Source organism: Magnolia sinica, chromosome 2 (assembly GCF_029962835.1).
Source record: "Magnolia sinica isolate HGM2019 chromosome 2, MsV1, whole genome shotgun sequence".
Taxonomy (NCBI): Eukaryota; Viridiplantae; Streptophyta; class Magnoliopsida; order Magnoliales; family Magnoliaceae; genus Magnolia; species Magnolia sinica.
In genome coordinates, this window is record NC_080574.1 from 10,875,214 (window position 1) to 10,894,883 (window position 19,670).

A 19,670-nucleotide genomic window follows, 5' to 3' on the forward strand; every position below is an offset into this window, starting at 1 on the left:
GCAGTGAATCAACTCCGGTGAGAGGTCATGTGGTATGAATCCCCCATATCTAAAATCCACCCCTAATGGAAGTAGCCCGTTTTAGACACCAACAATACAATACAACTATTTGAACCTTTATGAGATTCCACTGAATTGGCCTATTTAGCGAATGATATGAGTTCTCATTCTTCTAGTTTTTAGAAGACCACCAGTCCTTCATATGTCTGCTCTCCCCACGATTCCAACACTTTATTTTTCCATTGCCCTTAGACTTCAATTTCGATCGTGAATTTCTCTTCTTCCGCTAAGAAGTTTTTCCCTTAGCAACTAACGTATCCATAGAGAAACCCTCGCCACTGTTCTTATTTCTTAACTTATTTTAATGAAGGGCTGAGATAATGATTTCGACATCAATGGTCTCCTACCGTGGCATAGAGTGTCTATGAGATTCTCGTAGGATTCTTGTAGAGAATTCAACAGGACTAGGGCTTTGATCTTTTCTCAATATCACATAAAAAAAATCCAAGAATAAGATTAGTTGATAGAATGGAGAGAGGTCTTTCTCATCGACCTTTACATCCACGCTCATCAATTTACAATGTATTTTATTGAAGTTGCTGATATGTTCATTGAGATTTGTCTCTTCCACCATCTTCAAATTATAAAACTACTTTTTCTGAAACGATCTTATCATCTAAAAACTTTCCAACTTTACCCACAATCTAATGGTAGTCGTCTCAATAATGATATTATAGATGACCTCATCAGCCAAACACAATTAAATTGTGCTGATTACCTTTCAATCTAGTTCATTCTACTCTTCATCACTCGTAGTATCAAGATGCTTCACTTTTCCAAGGAATACCTACTATAATCATTGCTAAATTAGAAGATTTTTTATCTTCACCCTCTACAATTCAAAATTATTTTTCCATGTAAAATTCTTTATCTCAAACTTAACATTTGTCCCCTTTGATGCCATGTCTTCATAATCAATATGAAACCCCAACATGATAACTTTATTGCTTTGATACCACTTGTTGTGCACAGAAGCATCACCCAGACATGACCCAGACGTGAATCAAATAAGCACAAAGATAGAAAATTCAAATAAGAACACATCGATTTACATGAAATTTTTTTTTTTTTTTTTTTTGTGAGAAAAAACTACGGTACAAAGTGACAAGCAATCTGGCCACTTTGAAAACAAAATTACAAAAGATGGAATTAACTTACATGTAAGACCTAAAATTGAAAAACCCGATATCCCCTTTCTCCAAACCCTGGCTTTCTCAAGAATGAGTTTCTAATTACCCTAGAATACCCAAATTCTATATGACACCCGTATATATAACCCAGATCCAAAATTAGAAATAAAACCATGCAATTATGCCAAACTATGGAAACGGTCAAAAGGACTTTCGATAGGATCGACTCCCATCAAGGGTCATCGATCGAATCAACCATACTTTCAATTGAAAAGAAAGTGCCCAAAACCATTCAGAAAGAAAACTTGTATTTTAGGATTTTCTCGTTCAAATTGATAGTCTCTTCGATCAAATCAAACAGGATCAAAATAGGCCAACAGGTAACAGGAGGAGAACCAAATTTTTTTTTATCAAATCGATCAGGGTGTGGATCCTATCGAAAATTGCATAGATTAAAGACAGCTAATTTCAACATTATATTAGCGCCGTGAGTGGCATGCAAAGTCTCTGTGAGCCATAGAACTCCCGTTGACAGCCTTCTCTTTGGCGGCATATAATCCCTTTTCAGATCAATTTTAAAAATATCATACAAATTATAACGTCCAGTAAATTGCTTGTCAAATGATCTATTATAACGTCCTGTAAATTGCTTGACTAATGAAAATTATTAAAAAGGAAAAAAAAAAAAATGCTACAGGTTGTAACAGCTCGATCAGTTCATGGGCCACGTTATCAACTAATGGTGGTGATTGTTTCTAGGCCAATATCTTTCTCGAATGGCTCTCGTGCATTTGAGAAGTCAAAGGTCCACTTCGAGACACGACGGCCGACGTACTGTCATGACTGTCTCACCTGTGCTTCTTGTTTAAATGGTGCGGCCTTTTCGACCTGCTCTCTTTGTTCTGCGAGGGGCTGGCCCACCACTGTCTCTATCTTCTCTGTCCGTTCGTCCACATTGGCTTCTTTTTGTATGGCCTCTCCTCCATCCTCTGTAAAGGAATCGATCAACGCGTCCACCTTTTTCTCCACTTCGTCCGTCAAGTGATCGACCTGCACGCCCATTTACAACATGCATCAAGAGATGACAAACCAATATAATGGCCCCAAATGGATGCACTTTTGATGATCTAGACCGTTCATTTGGTTGGCCCTACCATAGATGGGCAGTCTCAACTCTCCAACTGGCTACCTTCAAGGTTACGGTCAAAACATCCATGCTCAACTGGGAAAATTGGATGATTGGGATTATCCCACTGGTTTGACGTTTTTTGTGGGTACAACTTATTCGATGTGACAGGACAGATGGACGGTCTGGATCATCCAAGCACAAGGCCAAAGAGAACATGACAATTCAGCATAATCTTTGATAAACACAGCAGTATTTTATCGTTAATTCTTTAAAAATAAATAATAAATAAAATAAATAAATAAATAAATAAATAAAGAGAAAAATAAAGAATTGATACTTGAAATCCATTTTCAAACCACACCAAGCTTTGGAGTGAATCAATTTCAGCCGAATATTGATCGAACGGCTGTCGAATATGGAAACCACAATCAATTAGGCCAGTTGGGAGCCAGGCCATAGTGATTTCTGTCTCTGATCATAGCAATCTAGCGATCGGATGGTGATCAAGTCACCTCACAACCAAACTCGGTGTAGCCTGCCTACAAAAAGGAGTTCCTCAATGGTTATAAGATGGAGATCAGACCTTGTTAATGAAATCTAATGTCTGCTGGGCATCCTCCCTAACCTCTTTGGACGTGTTCCCAATCCACAAGGCCGCATCCCTAAGTATCCCACCCTTAGGAAGATTGTCGGCCACGTCAGATGATACCTTCTCTACTGCCTCGGCGACATCTTCCATGACCTCAGCCACATCTTCCACGGCCTCAGCTACATCCTCTACAATATCTACAACCTGTTCTACCTTACCTAAACCATTCGAAATCCAACACGAGTAAAAACCTAAGCATCTAACACTAAAATAAGCATGGTGCGCATGCAATGCTTGCATGTGGACCAAAAACAAAAAGAAAAGCATGTTGGTTCTAGATGCTTACTTCCTACTTTTTGTAAGAATCCACCTTTTAGCTTCCAAAGCGGTATGATTATTGTGAGTATCGATCCAAAAACCCAACATGCCCTGTATTTTCGGTGTATTTTAGCATAGAGGGGAAAAAAGAGAGAATTGAATTATCAGCATAAATATCATTAGATCATTACCAGATTGGGAAGTTGGGTGGAGGTTGTGGAACTCCTGATAGAAGGTAATTGTCCCTGTATCAAAATCAAAACATTCAAATAAAATGAGAGAGAGAGAGAGAGAGAGAGAGAGAGAGAGAGAGAGAGAGAGAGAGAGAGACCAGATTGGGAAGTTGGGTGGAGGTTGTGGAACTCCTGATAGAAGGTAATTGTCCCTGTATCAAAATCAAAACATTCAAATAAAATGAGAGAGAGAGAGAGAGAGAGAGAGAGAGAGAGAGATCCAACGAAAGTTACATTATTGCATGGAGTTCGCTTTGCATTCCACAGCGGATACGGCCTGTTTGTGCCCCTCGACTTGCCACGAACAAATATCCATGTTTTAATTTGGAAATCTCTAAACTTGGAGAAGAATTATGGATGCTGGGATGTGATCGATGGCGAGGATGGAGATTGAGGCCATGGACGTTAGAAGTGATGGTTCTTATCATAGACATGCTCATTAAATCTCTAGCTGAAAATTCAAATCACCAACGATTTCAAGGTAACCCAAATCAGTTGATGAAAATGAAACTCTGGTATTTGAGTGTTTGGCTACCAGATAGACAAGCTTTATATTGAGAGCTATAATCAATAACGCGTTCATATCATTCTACTTAGGGCTTATTTGCTTTATCAATTCACATGGAAATACTTTGAAAATATGTAAAAATTATTTTCTCCTTATTTACCTCACTTTTTCTGATGTTTGATTCGAGTGCATGCATTTTTTATACAAAAATTCAGAGCGCTACAACATATTTGTGGGTCCCACTATGATGCTTATTGCTTATCCACACCGTTACTTTATTATGTCTGATGAATTTATGGCATAAGCCAAAAAAAAAAGAGGCATATCGAAAGCTCAAGTGGACCACGCCACTAGAAAAAGGAAATCAAATACTTATCATTAAAAACCTCTCGGGCCCACTGTTTCTTTTGGTGTGGGCCATTTAAGTATTCAATCTACGTCATATTTTAGCTTATCACTTAAAATAGTGTTAAAATGACTAGACGAAATGGATTTATCATATACATCACCTAGAGGTTTAAAAATTTTAAATAACTCTTTTAAACTGGTTTCCGAAGTAAAAAGTATGCTAAATTTTATGGAAGGATTTTCAAACGGGTGAAATGGTGGTAATTACTTATTTCATGGGTATTTACACAGCCAGCCACCGAAAATCAAACACGCCCCAAAGGAAGGGACCATTTGTATTTTGGAAACAATTCCTTGATAACCTTAATGGTTGAAAAGTCAGCTTATAAGCTGCTTGGAGGTTGGCTACACGCAGCACATGTGCCAATTTTCCAAGCGTATCAGAAATGTGGGCGGTTCTGAATACAATCTGTCGATGAACTTGCGCAAAAATCAAAATGGTTTTCTAATCAGGTGGCCTACACTTATTACTACTTGAATGTGGACCCCTGGCTAGTTTTTCAAAGCTGTCCATTCTTTCCGTACAGTGGTAGCCCGTATGGCTGGTAGACCAGCGTGTTTTTTTACGGATATTGGTCACGGAGGTTGGCTCGATCGAGTGCATCTCGATGTATTAAAATGATATGCATAGAGAGACTATCAGTTGGATTTGGGCCCTATTGAATGATAAAACCGTTTATTTGATAGAGCTCCCTTTGGATGGGAATACAAATATTTCAACCCTTTGATTATATAAAGGTTATGGTCATGTTAAAAGCAAAAAACTAAATTATTAAATGGTTGAAATAATATAATTGATAGATTTTATTTGTTGTCTTCCACATCACAAAGTGAGTCTTGTCAGATAAACGGTTTGGATCAGTGTAAGATTGTCTCATATTCTGAGGCCAAATCCCCCACATACCATATTGTGATACATCTAGCTGTATTGGATCAAAAGTCTGGGTCATGTCCCTTTCTTATTTGATTTGGAAGTAGTTAATAATCATTATGACTTGTTACAAAAAGTCAATGTTCGTAGCCCCAAATGGAGAATTCGTGTGTACCTGGGGTGGGGTGGCCACTTTACGGTGCCATCGCATCGGGAGAGGATTAGGTGAGACCGAGGACTCACCCAGGACGGTGCCGCCCTAACCGTGGGCCCACCTTAGATGAATCTATTTTGTATCCACGCAGTCCATCCTCTTTCCCAGATGCAAATCCAATTTTCAGGTGGACAGTGTCATAAGAAACACTGGTGATTGACCATTAATACACTACAAAAGTTTTGGATCAATCTAATATTTGTTTTTCTCCTTAATCTAGCCTTATCAGGCACCCTAAGAAGTTTTTAATGGTAGGACATTCAATCACCACTGTTTTGTAAAGTATGATCCACCTAAGATTTGGATCTTCTTTCATTTTATGGATCGTGCCTATAATGATCTAGATAAATGGATGAATGGCATGGGCATAGAATAAATACATTAAGGTGGGCCCATAGCATGGCCCTCACTGTCTTGGGTGAGTCACTCCTAATCGGCTCCCATTCTCTCTAACTTGTGGAAAAGACTTGACATGCATAAAATCCACCCCTCCATCACGGGACGCGGATTGCGTACTACCCCTGCCCATCCCTAGCTCTGAACGGGCAGTTTTATGGGTGGGCCCATTGTGATGTATCTGTACATCTAAGCCGCCGATCCCTTTTCTCATATTATTTTAAGGCATGAGCACAAAAAGATCCAGCGCTCAAGTGGACCACACCAAATATTAAGCTTGGTTGCATTAAAATGCACAAAGCATTAAATGTCAATTACATTAAATGCAAGAGTCATCAGTGGCGTGGTCCATTTGACCGTTGGATCTGCTTCATTTTTGTTTTGATGCCTTAAAATAATATGTGAAAAGGGATAGACGGCTTGGATGTACAGATACATCAAGGTGAGCCCACCGATAGAACTGCCCATTCCGAGCTAGGGAAGGGCGTGGGTAGTACGCAATCCGCGTCCTCCATCAGGTACACCACCACTCTTTTTATACATATCCCATAACTTTCGTGGCTCCAAATTTTCAATGGTAGGCGTTAAATCTCCATTGCTTTCTCTGATGTGGTCCCCTTGAGCTTTGGATCTTATTTAGTTTTGGGCTCATGCCTTAAAATAATCTCACCAAATGGATGGATGATTTGGATATAATGCATTCATCATCAAGAGCCCACTAAACTTGGTAATGTCAACTAGCCACCCAAGTCACACCACGCCGTCCGCTACGGGTGTGAGCTACCCTGGTTTTGGATAGTCATGATTTTTGGGTTGCAAGCCTCACAAGGCAGTAGAGTTGGGCATTGAGACGAGTCGACTAGAGTTAGGGTTGACCTGATTCAACCCGATTTTGAAATAGACCTTGCCCAAACTTGGCTTAACTTGGTATTGAGTCTACCATGCCTGGCCGATTTGAGTTTGTGTTTGGCCTAAACTAATTTGGACTGAGTCTGATCTGATCACAAGTACTGAGTCAAGCCGAGTCAACACCGAGTCAAGTCAAGTAGAACGGGTATCCACAGTCTAAATCACAATTCAGAAAGGTGCACCTGCTATAATTGCAGCCTCTCCTTCAGCTACTCGTCATCTTAGATCTGGAACGTTAAATTTGGAGTTTTCTTTTATATCCGTAGGATGAAGTCGAGTCAGTACCAAGCTGGATTTCGGATCAAGTTGAGTTGAGCTACTGGGTGACCCGAACTCGACTCGGTTTGAGTTCAGATTGAACGAAATCTAGTTGGTTCGGATCGACTCACCTAATCAGGTCGGGTTGAATCAGGTCTAAACAAGTCCAGTCGTCCCGTCCCAGCCCTAGAAGGCAGCATACCTCGTGGACTGCGTTGCGTGGATCTCGTGAAAATTCCACCGCGGGGTCTATTGGTGTGCGAGGTACCGGCGCTAGTTACGCTAGCTCGGCTATTTTCAAATCTAGGCAAGAGGCGGACGTTTGAATATTTTACGCGGATTACATGTTGAATGTTAGGGCTTACGTGTTGAAAGTTAGGAAAGTGGAGGTTAATTTCTTGGGTGATAAGTTTAAGAAATAAAAATTCAAGACAGTGACGCTTAGGCTAGTTTGATCGTGGCCCACACCAGCTGACTAGGGATGTTAGACCGATGGGAAAATTCCACCCTTTTCGCGCGTTTCGCTTTACAAACGTGCCACTCAGGATTCAAACCTCTTTGGATAAAATCCATACAAATTCGGCTTTCGTCCAGTCCGCATGATGGGTACAGTGCAGGGCCTCGTTCTTACCGCCAGATGGCACACTTGGATTGAGATCAGGCCCACCTATTAGGTAGTGTGCACAGAGATCATGCTAGTACAATCATCAAGAGAACCTCACTTGTCCATTGAAGTGACAGATGACTGTTTTTCATAAATATTCATTTTTTCGTACAAGCGTTGTTATTTTTGGTGCAGGGCTGTTGGAAGCATTTAGTACATGATGAAATCCCCGCTTCTCTGCCACATACGCCATCCAACGGTGTGAATTACGACCTTTACAGTAGTCTGCATTCTATCGAAATCCCTGTTGCACCTTTGGCAAATGGCATGCCTCAAGTCCGGAGAGTGGAGAGTACCCAGGGAAGGGGAGCGGATTAGGTGTTTTTCCCCTTGCCGTTGACGCTATCCATTTGTTTTTCCAGCTCCCATTGTTTCCGGTGGTTTGGTCCACCTGAGATTTGGATCTGATTAAGTTTTGGGATTAAGTCTTAAAGTGATCTAGAAAAAGGATGGACGGCGTAGATATGCAACATAGTCATCAAGGTGTGCCCCACATGGTCAGCTAAGGTGTTACCTTACCTTGGGGCCCACCTTGATGATTTGTTGTATATCCACACCGTCCATCCGTGAGATGGTCGCTCTAGCAATACAAGCATGTGAACGACTTGGGAAGCCTTACAATAATTCAGCCACATCAATCAAGTACAACATTCAAATTTATTGTACGGAGCATATTCTTCAATCTTTGGTAAGATTACCCTTTCTCATGTATAATTTATGACACTGGTGTGGCCTACTCGGGCACTGGATTTTCCTTATTTTTGAGCTTGTATCATGTAATGATATGCGAAGAGGAATGTACAAGGTGGATAAACAAAAATATCACGAGCAGCCCCTCTCCAGTGAAAAATGAGACAGACCACCGCGATAGTTTCCTATTGTTTTCAAAATGGTTGTCCCTCACCACCGTTCAAATGACGACTTTTACACGAATTCAGGCCATCCAAATTGTGAAACATATTGCGGATGGAACATATCCCCAGTAATCATTCACAACCGCCTCCTGATGGCTTTCGAGGGAAGGGCCTCCAGGATGCTTTCACCCGATCTTAGTGTCTACCCTAGGTTGTGTTCATATGGTAGGTGCGGTCCAAAATCTTTTTGTTGAGACCCACCTGAAAGGTTCTAAATTTTCTTGTATCAATGAAATCTCAGTGGCTTGAGCTTACTTTCTTTAGAAAAAAAAAAAACCCCACCTCCTGATGGTTCCTTTAATTTGTAGCGTTTAGATTACTCTACGTGTAGCAGCGGGCAAAGTGGATAAGTCACCCCATTTAATTAGTAGCGGCCTATTTCCAAAGTTTCGTATAATAAACTTAGGCAAGCGGATTGCATACGATCCGCCGGATAATAATTATCTATACGGAGGCTACTTTGGGGCCACCTTAATATATCTGTTTATCTACGCCATTCACACATTTTCTTAGATCTTTTTAAGATATGAGTCCAAAAATGAGATAGATCCAACGCTCAAGTGGACCACACTACAGATGACTGAATCCAAACTCACTATTTTTTGGTGTGGTCCGTTTCAGGTTGGATCTGCCTCATCGTGGTAGGCCCTACAGGGCCCCATATGGTAGGATTATTGTCCAAGCGGGGTAGTACGCAATCCGCGTCAGCACTGATAACATCAGCTGACATCAGCCTAAAAAAACTAAAAAGAAAAAATGAAAGAGGATTTCCAGTAGGAACCGATTTTCTCTCCGGAATTACTGCATAACATGGAATGTTTTAACGTCTGGAACTTCTGTGAGCCCCACCATAATGAATGTGTTAGATCCACACCGGCCATTCATTTTTCCTGGGCAGCGAAAAATGAGGTGTATGCAAAGCTCAAGTGGACCACAACACATAATGAAGTGGGGAATGAACGACGGTCGTTGAAACCTTTTTAGGGTCCACCTTGTCAGGTCACATAGACCTGGATTAAGAGAAAACACAGATACCAGGGCCTTCATTGGCCCCAAGAAGTTTTCAACCGTAAGCATCAAATTTCCACTTCTTCCTGGGGTGTGGTCCACTTGAGCCGTGCATCTACTTCATTTTGGATTCGTCTCATTTTCCTTAAAATGATGTATAAAAGTGAATGGACCGTGTGGATCCAACACATACATCATGGTGGGACCCACTGAAGTTCCACACTTCAGAGCATTCTCTTCTCTTCTTGGAATTGGATTGGGTACCGCCAACTTAATTTCAGGACATCGTTTTGGACGCGGTTTGGCTCGTGACACCACCCTCAGCCAGCTAGCTGATGTCGAAGTTATGTGGCCCCACCATGATGTATGTATTTTCTTCATGGTGCGCGTATATCTTGTCCCCTCATCTTAGGGCATGGGAAAAACATTGGGAAGTTGTCTTTATTGGCCTACGGTCAAATTCCCTAAAGAGATTTAACCATTCAAATACTACGTGGGTGGCTTTGTGACAAGCTTTTGAAAATTACTTGAACTAAAATGCCCTTTGTTATCGGTTCAATATTTGTAGGGTTTTTCAGTGAATAAGAAATTACATCGTATTTAATGATGGGTACAAAATCCTTTTTTGAGAGTTGGCAAGGACCAACTCGTGGGGCCCACACTGATGTATGTGTATAATCCATTCCGCCCATCCTTATTGCCATGTCATTTTAGGAATAGGGCCCAAATATCAATCTGATCTAGTGCTCGTTGAAAATCACGATACGTACAACATGACAACCACGACTCATATAGCATGACAATTACAACCTATGCAAACTACGACCCATATGGGCCGATATTGATATATGTGTATAATCCATGCCGCCCATCCTTTTTGCTGTGTCATTTTAGGGGTAGAACCCAAATATCAGCCTAATCCAACGCTCGTGTGGGCTACAAAATAGAAAATAATGATAACTGTTGAAACTTTCTAGGGTCACTGTGATGTTCATTAGAAGTGGACATTGCCCAAGACAGGACTTTTTGGGCCAACGACAAGCTAGCCAACAAGGTGGATGGATCGGATTACCCTATTGTAGGCCTTAAGATATGATATCAATGGTTTGGTAGAAAAGAAAGTGAACACGTTGAAAACCACGATCCATTCAACATAACAACCACCACCCATATAACATGGTAACTACTACCCATGCAAACCACAACTCATATGGGCCCACATTGATGTATTTGTATAATCCATGCTGCTCATCCTTTTTGCCATGTCATTTTAGGGGTAGGCCCAAATATTAGCCTGATCCAGCACTCGTGTGGGCCATAAAATAGAAAATAATGGTGACTGTTGAAACTTTCTTGGCTCACTGTGATGTTCATTATAAGTGGACACTGCCCAAGACAATACTTTTTGGGCCCACGACAAGCTAGCCGACAAGGTGGATGAATCAGATCACCCCATTGTGGGCCTTAAGATATGGTATTAATGGTTTGGTAGAAAATAAAGTGAACACATTGAAAATCACGATCCATTCAACATGAAAACCGCCACCCATATAACATGGCAAATACGACCCATGCAAACCACGACCCAAATGGGCCTACATTGTTGTATGTGTATAATCCATGCTGCCCATCCTTTTTGCCGTGTCATTTTAGGGGTAAGGCCCAAATATTGCCTGATCTAGCGCTCGCGTGGGCTACAAAATAGAAAATAATGGTGACTGTTGAAATTTTATAGGCTCATTGTGATGTTTCTTAGAAGTGGACACTGCCCAAGACAGGACTTTTTGGGCCCATGGCAAGTTGGTCGACAAGGTGGATAGATTGGATCACCCCATTGTGGGCCTTAAGCCATGGTACTAATGGTTTGGTAGAAAAATAAGTGAACATGTTGAAAACCACGATCCATTCAACATGATAACCACGACCTATATAACATGGCAACTATGACTCATGCAAACCACGACTCAAATGGGCCTACATTTATGTATGTGTATAATTCATGTCGCCTATCCTTTTTGCTGTATCATTTTAGGGGTAGGGCCCAAATATCAGCCTGATCCAATGCTCGTGTGGGCCATAAAATAGAAAATAATGGTGACTGTTGACACTTTCTAAGTTCATTGTGATGTTTGTTAGAAGTGAACATTGCCTAAGTTAGGACTTTTTTGGCCCACGGTAAGCTGGCCGACAAGGTGGATGGATCGAATTACCCCATTATGAGCCTTAAGCTATGGTACCAATGACTTGGTAAAAAAGGAAGTGAACATGTAGAAAACCATGATCCATGCAACATGACAACCACGACCCATAAAACATGACAACCACGACCTATGCAAATCACGATCCATACAACATGACAACCACGACCCATATAATATGGCAACTACAACCCATACAAACCACGGCCCATACACACACAACAGTAGGCCTTAGAAAGTTCCAACAATGAGACTTTATTTCCCTCGGTGCAGTCTACTCGGGACTCGGATGTTTCTCATTTTTTGGCTCACAGCCTAAAATAATATGGAAAAGGTGGTGGATAGCGTGGATTAAACATATACATCAAGGTGGGGTCCACATCACATGACAATCTTGACCCTTATGAACTTTACACATCACATTACAACCATGATCCATATAACATGATAACCACGACCAATAGAACATGATAACCACGACCCATATAACAGGATAATTGCGAGGACAACTGCGATCCATACAACTGCGACCCATATAACAAGACAATTGTGACTCATAGAACATGACAATTGTGACTCATATAATAGAACAACTGCGACCCATATAACATGACAACTGTGACTCATATAACAGGACAACCACGACCTATATAACATGATAACTGCGACCCATATAACAGGACAACTGTATCCCATATAACATGACAATTGCGACCCATATAATAGGACAACTGCGACCCATATAACAAGATAACTGCGACCCATATAATAGGACAACTGCAACCCATTTAACAGGACAACTGCGACCCATATAACATGACAACTACGACCAATAAAATCATGGCCCATTTGGGTCGTGATTTGCATGGGTCGTAATTGCCATGTTATATGGGTCATGGTTGTGGTGTTGTATAGATCGTGGTTTTTAACGTGTTCACTTCTTTTTCTACCAAACCATCGGTACCATAGATTAAAGCTTACAATGGGGTGATATGATCCATCCACCTTGTTGGCTAGCTCGCCATGGGCCCAAAAAGTCCTAACTTGGGCAATGTCCACTTCTAACAAATATCACAATGAGCCTGAAAAGTTTCAACAGTCACTATTATTTTCTATTTTGTGGGCCACACAAGCAATGGATCGGGCTGATATCTAGGCCATACCCCTAAAATGACACGGCAAAAAGGATGGGTGGCATGAATTATACACATACATTAATGTGGGCCCATTTGGGTCGTGGTTTGCATGGGCCGTAGTTGCAATGTAATATGGGTCGTGGTTGTTATGTTGTATTGACCGTGGTTTTCAACGTGATCACTTCCTTTTCTACCAAACCATTAGCACCATAGCTTAAGGCCTACAATAAGTGATCTGATCTATCCACCTTGTCGGCCAGCTTGCCGTGGGCTCAAAAAGTATTGACTTGGGCAGTGTCCACTTCTAACAAACTTCACAATGAGCTTGAAAAGTTTCAACAGTCACCATTATTTTCTATTTTGTGGCCCACACGAGTGCTGGATCAGGCTGATATTTGGGCCTTACCCATAAAATGACACGACAAAAAGGACAAGTAGCATGGATTATACACATACATTAATGTGGGCCCATATGGGTCATGGTTTATATGGGTCGTAGTTACCATGTTATATGGGTCGTGATTGTCATGTTGTATGGATCGTGGTTTTCAACGTGTTCACTTCCTCTACTACCTAGTCATTGGTATCATATTCTAAGGTCCATAATGGGATGGTCCGATCCATCCACCTTATCAGCCAACTTGTCGTGGCCCAAAAAGTCTTGTCTTGGGTAATGTCCACTTCTAACAAACATCACAATGACCCTAGAAAGTTTCAACAATCACCATTATTTTATATTTTGTGGCCCACATGAGCGCTGGATCAGGCTGATATTTGGGCCTTACCCCTAAAATGACACGGTAAAAAGGATAGGCATCATAGATTATACACATACATCAATGTGGGCCCATTTGGGTCATGGTTTGTGTGGGTTATAGTTGCCATATTATATGGGTTGTGGTTGTCATGTTACATGGATCGTAGTTTTTAACTTGTTCACTTCCTTTTTTAATAAGCCATTGGTACCATAACTTAAGACACACAATGGGATGATCTGATCCATCCACCTTGTTGGCCAGCTTGCCGTGGGCCTAAAAACTCCTAGCTTGGCCAATGTCCACTTCTAAAAAACATCACAGTGAGTTTGGAAAGTTTCAACAGTTACCATTATTTTCTATTTTGTAGCCTACACGAGCACTGGATCAGGCAAATATTTGGGCCTTACCCCTAAAATGACATAGCAAAAAGGATGGGCGGTATGGATTATACACATATATTAATGTAGGCCCATTTGGGTCGTGGTTTGCATGGGTTTGTTGTTGCCATGTTATATGGGTCGTGGTTGTCATGTTGAATGGACCGTGGTTTTCAACGTGTTCACTTCCTTTTCTACCAATCCATTAGTACCATATCCTAAGGCCCACAATTGGATGATTCGATCCATCCACCTTGTCTGCCAACTTGCCGTGGCCCTAAAAAGTCTTGTCTTAGGCAGTGTCCACTTCTAACAAACATCACAGTAAGCTCCAAAGGTTTCAACAGTTACCATTATTTTCTATTTGTTGGCCCACATGAGTGTTGGATTAGGCTGATATTTGGGCCCTACCCCTAAAATTGCACAACAAAAAGGATGGGCGGCATGGATTATACACATACATCAACGTGGGCCCATATGGGTTGTGGTTTGCATGGGTCGTAGTTGTCATGTTATATGGGTCGTGGTTGTCATGTTGTATGGATGGATCGTTGTTTTCAATGTGTTTACTTTCTTTATTACCTAGCCATTAGTACTATGTCCTAAGGCCCACGATGGGGTGATCCAATCCATCCACCTTGTCGGCTAGCTTACCGTCGGCTCAAAAAGTCATGACTTTTGCAGTGTCCACTTCTAACAAACATTATAGTAAGCCTGGAAAGTTTCAACAGGCACCATTATTTTCTATTATGTGGGCCACACGAGCACTGGATTAGGTTGATATTTGGGCTCTAACCCTAAGGGCCTGTTTGGCTGGGCAGATCCCATGGTATTAGGAGGGATGGGATCAATTTTGAAGGTAATGATGGTGGTGTCAATGGATTGTCTTAAGATCCATGGGATTGCTCATATCCCGGGATCTGTTCACTCGGTCTGTTTGGCACTCCGTGCATATCCCGGGATTTTACCTTTCAATCCATCCAACCAAGGGATAGGATCAATTTTAAGGTAATAATGGTGATGTCAGTGGATTGTCTTAAGATCCATGGGATTGCTCATATCCTAGGACAAGTTCACCTGATCTGTTTGGCTTGTCATGCCTATCCTAGGATATTGCCGATCCCATCCCTCTTAATACCGTGGGATCTGCCTGGCCAAACAGGCCCTAAAATGACATGACAAGAAAGATGGGCGGCATTGATTATACACATACATCAGTGTGGGCCCCACGAGTTGGGCCTTGCCCACGCCCAAAAAAGGGTTATGTGCATGTCATTAATTGAAAAACTGTACAACTACTGACCCAAGGACCAATGATATTTTAGTCCAAGTAATTTTCGGAGGTTGTCAGAAGGTAACCATCAGAACATTTGAAAGGTTGATTTTTTTTAGGGAATTTAACCATATATCGAGGCCAATACGGTCAATTTCCCAACAAAATGAGAAAGATATAAATCTCAGGTAGACCACACCAGCCGGAAACAGCGTTGATTGAATTTATTTGCAATCCTAACTGTTGATTACGTCACGTAACCCTGTATGAAGGGAAAACTGAAACATAGATCCAAATCTTGTGTGGCGTTGCAGCATTTAGAATTCGATCCCCACGCTCTCCTGCAGTGTAGCTCATTGGAGCCTTTCAGCTACATTATTTTTGGACTCATGCACTTAAATGAGCTCAAAAAATGGATGAACAGTGGATGAGACACCTACACAGGCCCACAAAGCTTTGACACCTGCTAGCTTGCAGGTGTTGGGTCAACAGCCAAACAGCGTCTTCCATTTTGGTGGTGTAAGGACTCTCCGGGATTGACTGTGGTGCAAGGACTTTGTGGATCCACAGTGACCACATGGTGCCAGGACTTTGTGAGACCCACTGTGGTGTATATGTATTATCCATGCCGTCCATCCATTTTGCTAACACATTTTAGCACATGATCCCAAAATTGAAGGATATATAAAGTTCAAGAGGACCACACCACATAAAGTAAGAATTGAATGCATACATTGAAATTTTTTTGAGGCCACGGAAGTTTTGGATCTTTATGACCGTATGAAGAGGTTGGTTTGTAAGTAAATATCATGGTTAGCCCTAAGAAGATTTCAACAGTTGGCATCATTGTCCATTGCTTTATGTGAAGTTGTCCACTTGAGCGTTTTTTTTTTTTTTTTCAGACACGCACCTCCCACACACGCCGTAGTGGGATTTCGCCGCCTATGGGTATCGAACCCTACGCCTGGTGTTAAAATTCCTAGGAATCTACCACCGTAGCAAGGATAAGAACCCAATCCACTGGAGCTTTATATCTCCATCGTTTTTAGGATTCTGCCTACCATAGGAGTTCGTTATGTCAACGATTGGGTTGCTACCTTATATACAATAGGAATCCAAGAAAGGACACTGAATGTTAAAATACATACATAACCAAAGCCTAAATAGGTATGTATTTTTATTTTTAATTTTTAAGTTTTTCAGCTGACCTCAGCTTACCTCATCTGACGTCATGACCATGGACTAAATAAACGGAGGCGATCATGCAGGGATTCGCTGTCCCTTCAACAAAGACAATCCGCATTGCTTACTCAGTCAATCCTCACGAGCGTGGCATGCATCTAATTCAATCAAAGACATTTGAATTATGACCAACGTGTGGTATTGTTATATTGTTGTATTGTATTATTGTAGTATTATTCCGAAATTATAAGAATGGGACGATCCAAACCATCTGATTATTAGGCATTTGCACGCTTGGTTTCAACCGCCGTGTATAAGTATGATATATCATACTGTCTCACACTCATGCCAGTGTGAGACATCTGATCCTTGGGTAATGAGGATTCGACGGTGAAGATCATCGTGTGTGGAATAGGTGGACCACTCATCTAATGGAACACGTGTGTATGTTGAAGTGGACCCTTGGCAAGTCTTTTAAACCATCGATCGTTTCCATGCATGCAGGGACATGATCTTTTGTATTCCCGGTGCGTCCCATCTCATGTATGTCACAAATGTCCTACACACGTGCCGCGAGTGGCATGTCAAGTCCGTGTGGGCTACAAATCTCCATCTAACAGTCTTCTCCTTTGAGGGCATATAATCCTTTTTCATATCAGTTTAAAAAATATCATACAAATTATAACGTCCAATGAATTTCTTGCCTAATGAGAATGGAAAAAATAAATTATATATATTTATATGCTACATGGTGTACACAGATCATGGGCCGCGATATCAACAGATGGTGGTGATCGTTTCTAGGCTAATATCTTTCTCGAGTGGCTCTCGTGCATTTGAGAAATGAAAGGTCCACTTCGAGCCACGACCGCCGACGTGCTGTCATGACCGTCTCCCCTCTGCTTCTGGTTTAACTGGTGCTGCCTTTTCCACAACCTCTACTTGTTCTGTTAGGGGCTGGTCCACCACTGTCTCCACCTTCTCCTTCCGTTCCTCCACCTTGACTTCTTTTTGTTTGGCCTCTCCTTCATCCTCTTCCAAGGAATCCACAAATTCGTCCACATCTTTCTCCAGTTCTTCCTTCAAGTCCTCCACCTGCACGCCCATTTACACCATGCATCAAGAGATGATAAACCGATATAATCTCCCACTCACGATAGGCCCCACATGGATAGACTTTTCATGATCTGTACCGTTCATATGATTGCCTCTCCCATGGATGAACAGTCCCAACTCACCAATTGGCGACCTTCAAGGTTACGGTCAAGAACTAAAAGGTTAACAACCATGCTCAACAGGGAAAGTTGGATGATTAGGATTCTCTCACTGGTTTCGTTTTTTTTTGGGTAAACCTTATTCAGTAGGAACAGACAGATTAGCGGTCTGGATCATCCAACCATATGGCCATAGGGCAGCCTTCGATGGAATGCCAAGGAGAACATGACATTTCATCATAATCTTTGATATTCACCGCTGTAATTTATCATTACTTCTTAACAAATATAAGAATTGGAATCCGGATCCTTAAACATTACAAAGAATGAATCCAGATCTTCTACTTGCCAGGCAGGGATCCCTGCATTCTAATCGGTCCACATCATTACTTAAGATTGTCAGCACTTCTGATTAAATGCAGGGAATCTTTGCTTGTGGCAAACAAAGGATCCAAATTGAGAATGAATTGATGCTTGAAAACCATTTTCAAACTACACCAAGCATCAGTGTGAATCAATTTCATCAGCCCAATATTGATCGAAGAGATTTCTGGTGCTGATCATCGCAATCAGGTGATCGGATGGTTATCAAGTCACCTCGCATCGAAACTCAGTGTAGCCGGCTTACATGAAGGAATTCCTCAAAAGTAAAATCGATAGAGATCAGACCTTATCGATGAAGTCTAATGTCTCCTGGGCATCCTCCCTCACTTCTTTTGATGCGTTCTCAATCCACAAGGCTGCATCCTTAAGTATCCCACCCTGAGGAAGATTATCGGCCACGTCCGACGATACCTTCTCTACTGCCTCGGCGACATCTTCCACGACCTCAGCTACATCTTCTACAGCCTCAACTATGTCCTCTACAACATCTACAACTTGTTCTACCTTACCTAACCATCCAAAGTCCAATACAAGAGTAAAAACTCAGCATCTAATACTAAAATAAGCATGGTGCGCATGCAATGCTTGCATGTGGTCCAAAAACAAAAAGAAAAACATGTTGATTGCAGATGCTTACTTCCTATTTTTTGTAAGAATCCACCTTTTAGCGTCAAAAGCGGTATGATTACTGTGAATATCGATCCCAAAACCCAACCTGCCCTGTATTTTCGGTGTATTTTAGCACAGATGGAAAAAGAAGAGAATAGGGGACCAAAAAAATAAAAAAGAAAAAAAAGAAGAGAATTGAATTATCAACCCGAATATCATTAGATCATTACCAGGTTGGTAAGTTGGGTGGAGGTTGTGGAGCTCCTGACGAAAGGTTATCTTTTCTGTATCAAAATCAAAACATTCAAATAAAATGTGAGAGAGAGAGAGAGAGAGAGAGAGAGAGAGAGAGAGAGAGAGATCCAATGAAAATTACATTATTGCATGGAGTTCGCTTCCGATTCTACGGCGGATACTGCCTGGTTGTGCCCTTTGAGTTTCAGTGAAAAAATATCTATGCTTTAATTTCGATATCTCTATACTTCGACAAGAATTATGGACGCTGGGATATGATGGATGGCGAGGATGGAGATTAAGGCCATGGATGCTAGAAGTGATGGTTCTTATCGTAGACATCCTCATTAAATCTTAATATTAACTCTTGAAACAGCTGAAAATTCAAATGATGTATGGAGTTGATAGCCTGGTATTTGAGTGTTTCGCGACCACATATACGAGTTATATACAGAGCTATAAGGATAACGCGTTCACATCATTCTTCTTCAAAGAAGGGACCATTTCAATTTGTCAATTTTGGAATCTTCCATGATAACCTAAGGGTTGAATAGTCAGTTTATAAGGTGCATAGACATTGGCTACACGTAACTTGCACGCAGCACATGTGTCAATTTTGCAGGCGTATCAGAAATATGGGCGGGCCTGAATACACTCTGTAGATGAACGTACGAAGAAATCAGATTTCTTTTCTGA

At 41.4% G+C, this 19,670-nt stretch overlaps 2 protein-coding genes across 3 annotated transcripts; both read right to left on the reverse strand.

Moving 5' to 3' along the window:
- Positions 1–1,645: 1,645 nt before the first annotated feature.
- Positions 1,646–3,903, reverse strand: LOC131234633 (uncharacterized). Of its 2 annotated transcripts, none has more exons than XM_058231568.1 (5): positions 3,694–3,903; positions 3,418–3,471; positions 3,255–3,337; positions 2,945–3,126; positions 1,646–2,240 (listed from the first exon to the last, which is right to left on the reverse strand). In XM_058231568.1, exons 1-5 carry the CDS (start codon positions 3,897–3,899, stop codon positions 2,028–2,030), a joined length of 738 nt encoding a protein of 245 aa, XP_058087551.1. In that variant the 5' UTR covers positions 3,900–3,903; the 3' UTR covers positions 1,646–2,027. The 2 variants fall into 2 exon arrangements, with proteins under 2 accessions (XP_058087551.1, XP_058087544.1); XM_058231561.1 differs by having other exon boundaries at positions 2,903–3,126.
- Positions 3,904–17,184: 13,281 nt separating this feature from the next.
- On the reverse strand, positions 17,185–19,410 carry LOC131234623 (uncharacterized). The gene is made up of 5 exons (XM_058231554.1): positions 19,117–19,410; positions 18,971–19,024; positions 18,769–18,851; positions 18,417–18,640; positions 17,185–17,628 (listed from the first exon to the last, which is right to left on the reverse strand). The coding sequence occupies exons 1-5, from the start codon at positions 19,320–19,322 to the stop codon at positions 17,416–17,418; spliced, it is 780 nt and encodes a 259-aa protein (XP_058087537.1). The 5' UTR covers positions 19,323–19,410; the 3' UTR covers positions 17,185–17,415.
- Positions 19,411–19,670: the final 260 nt, after the last annotated feature.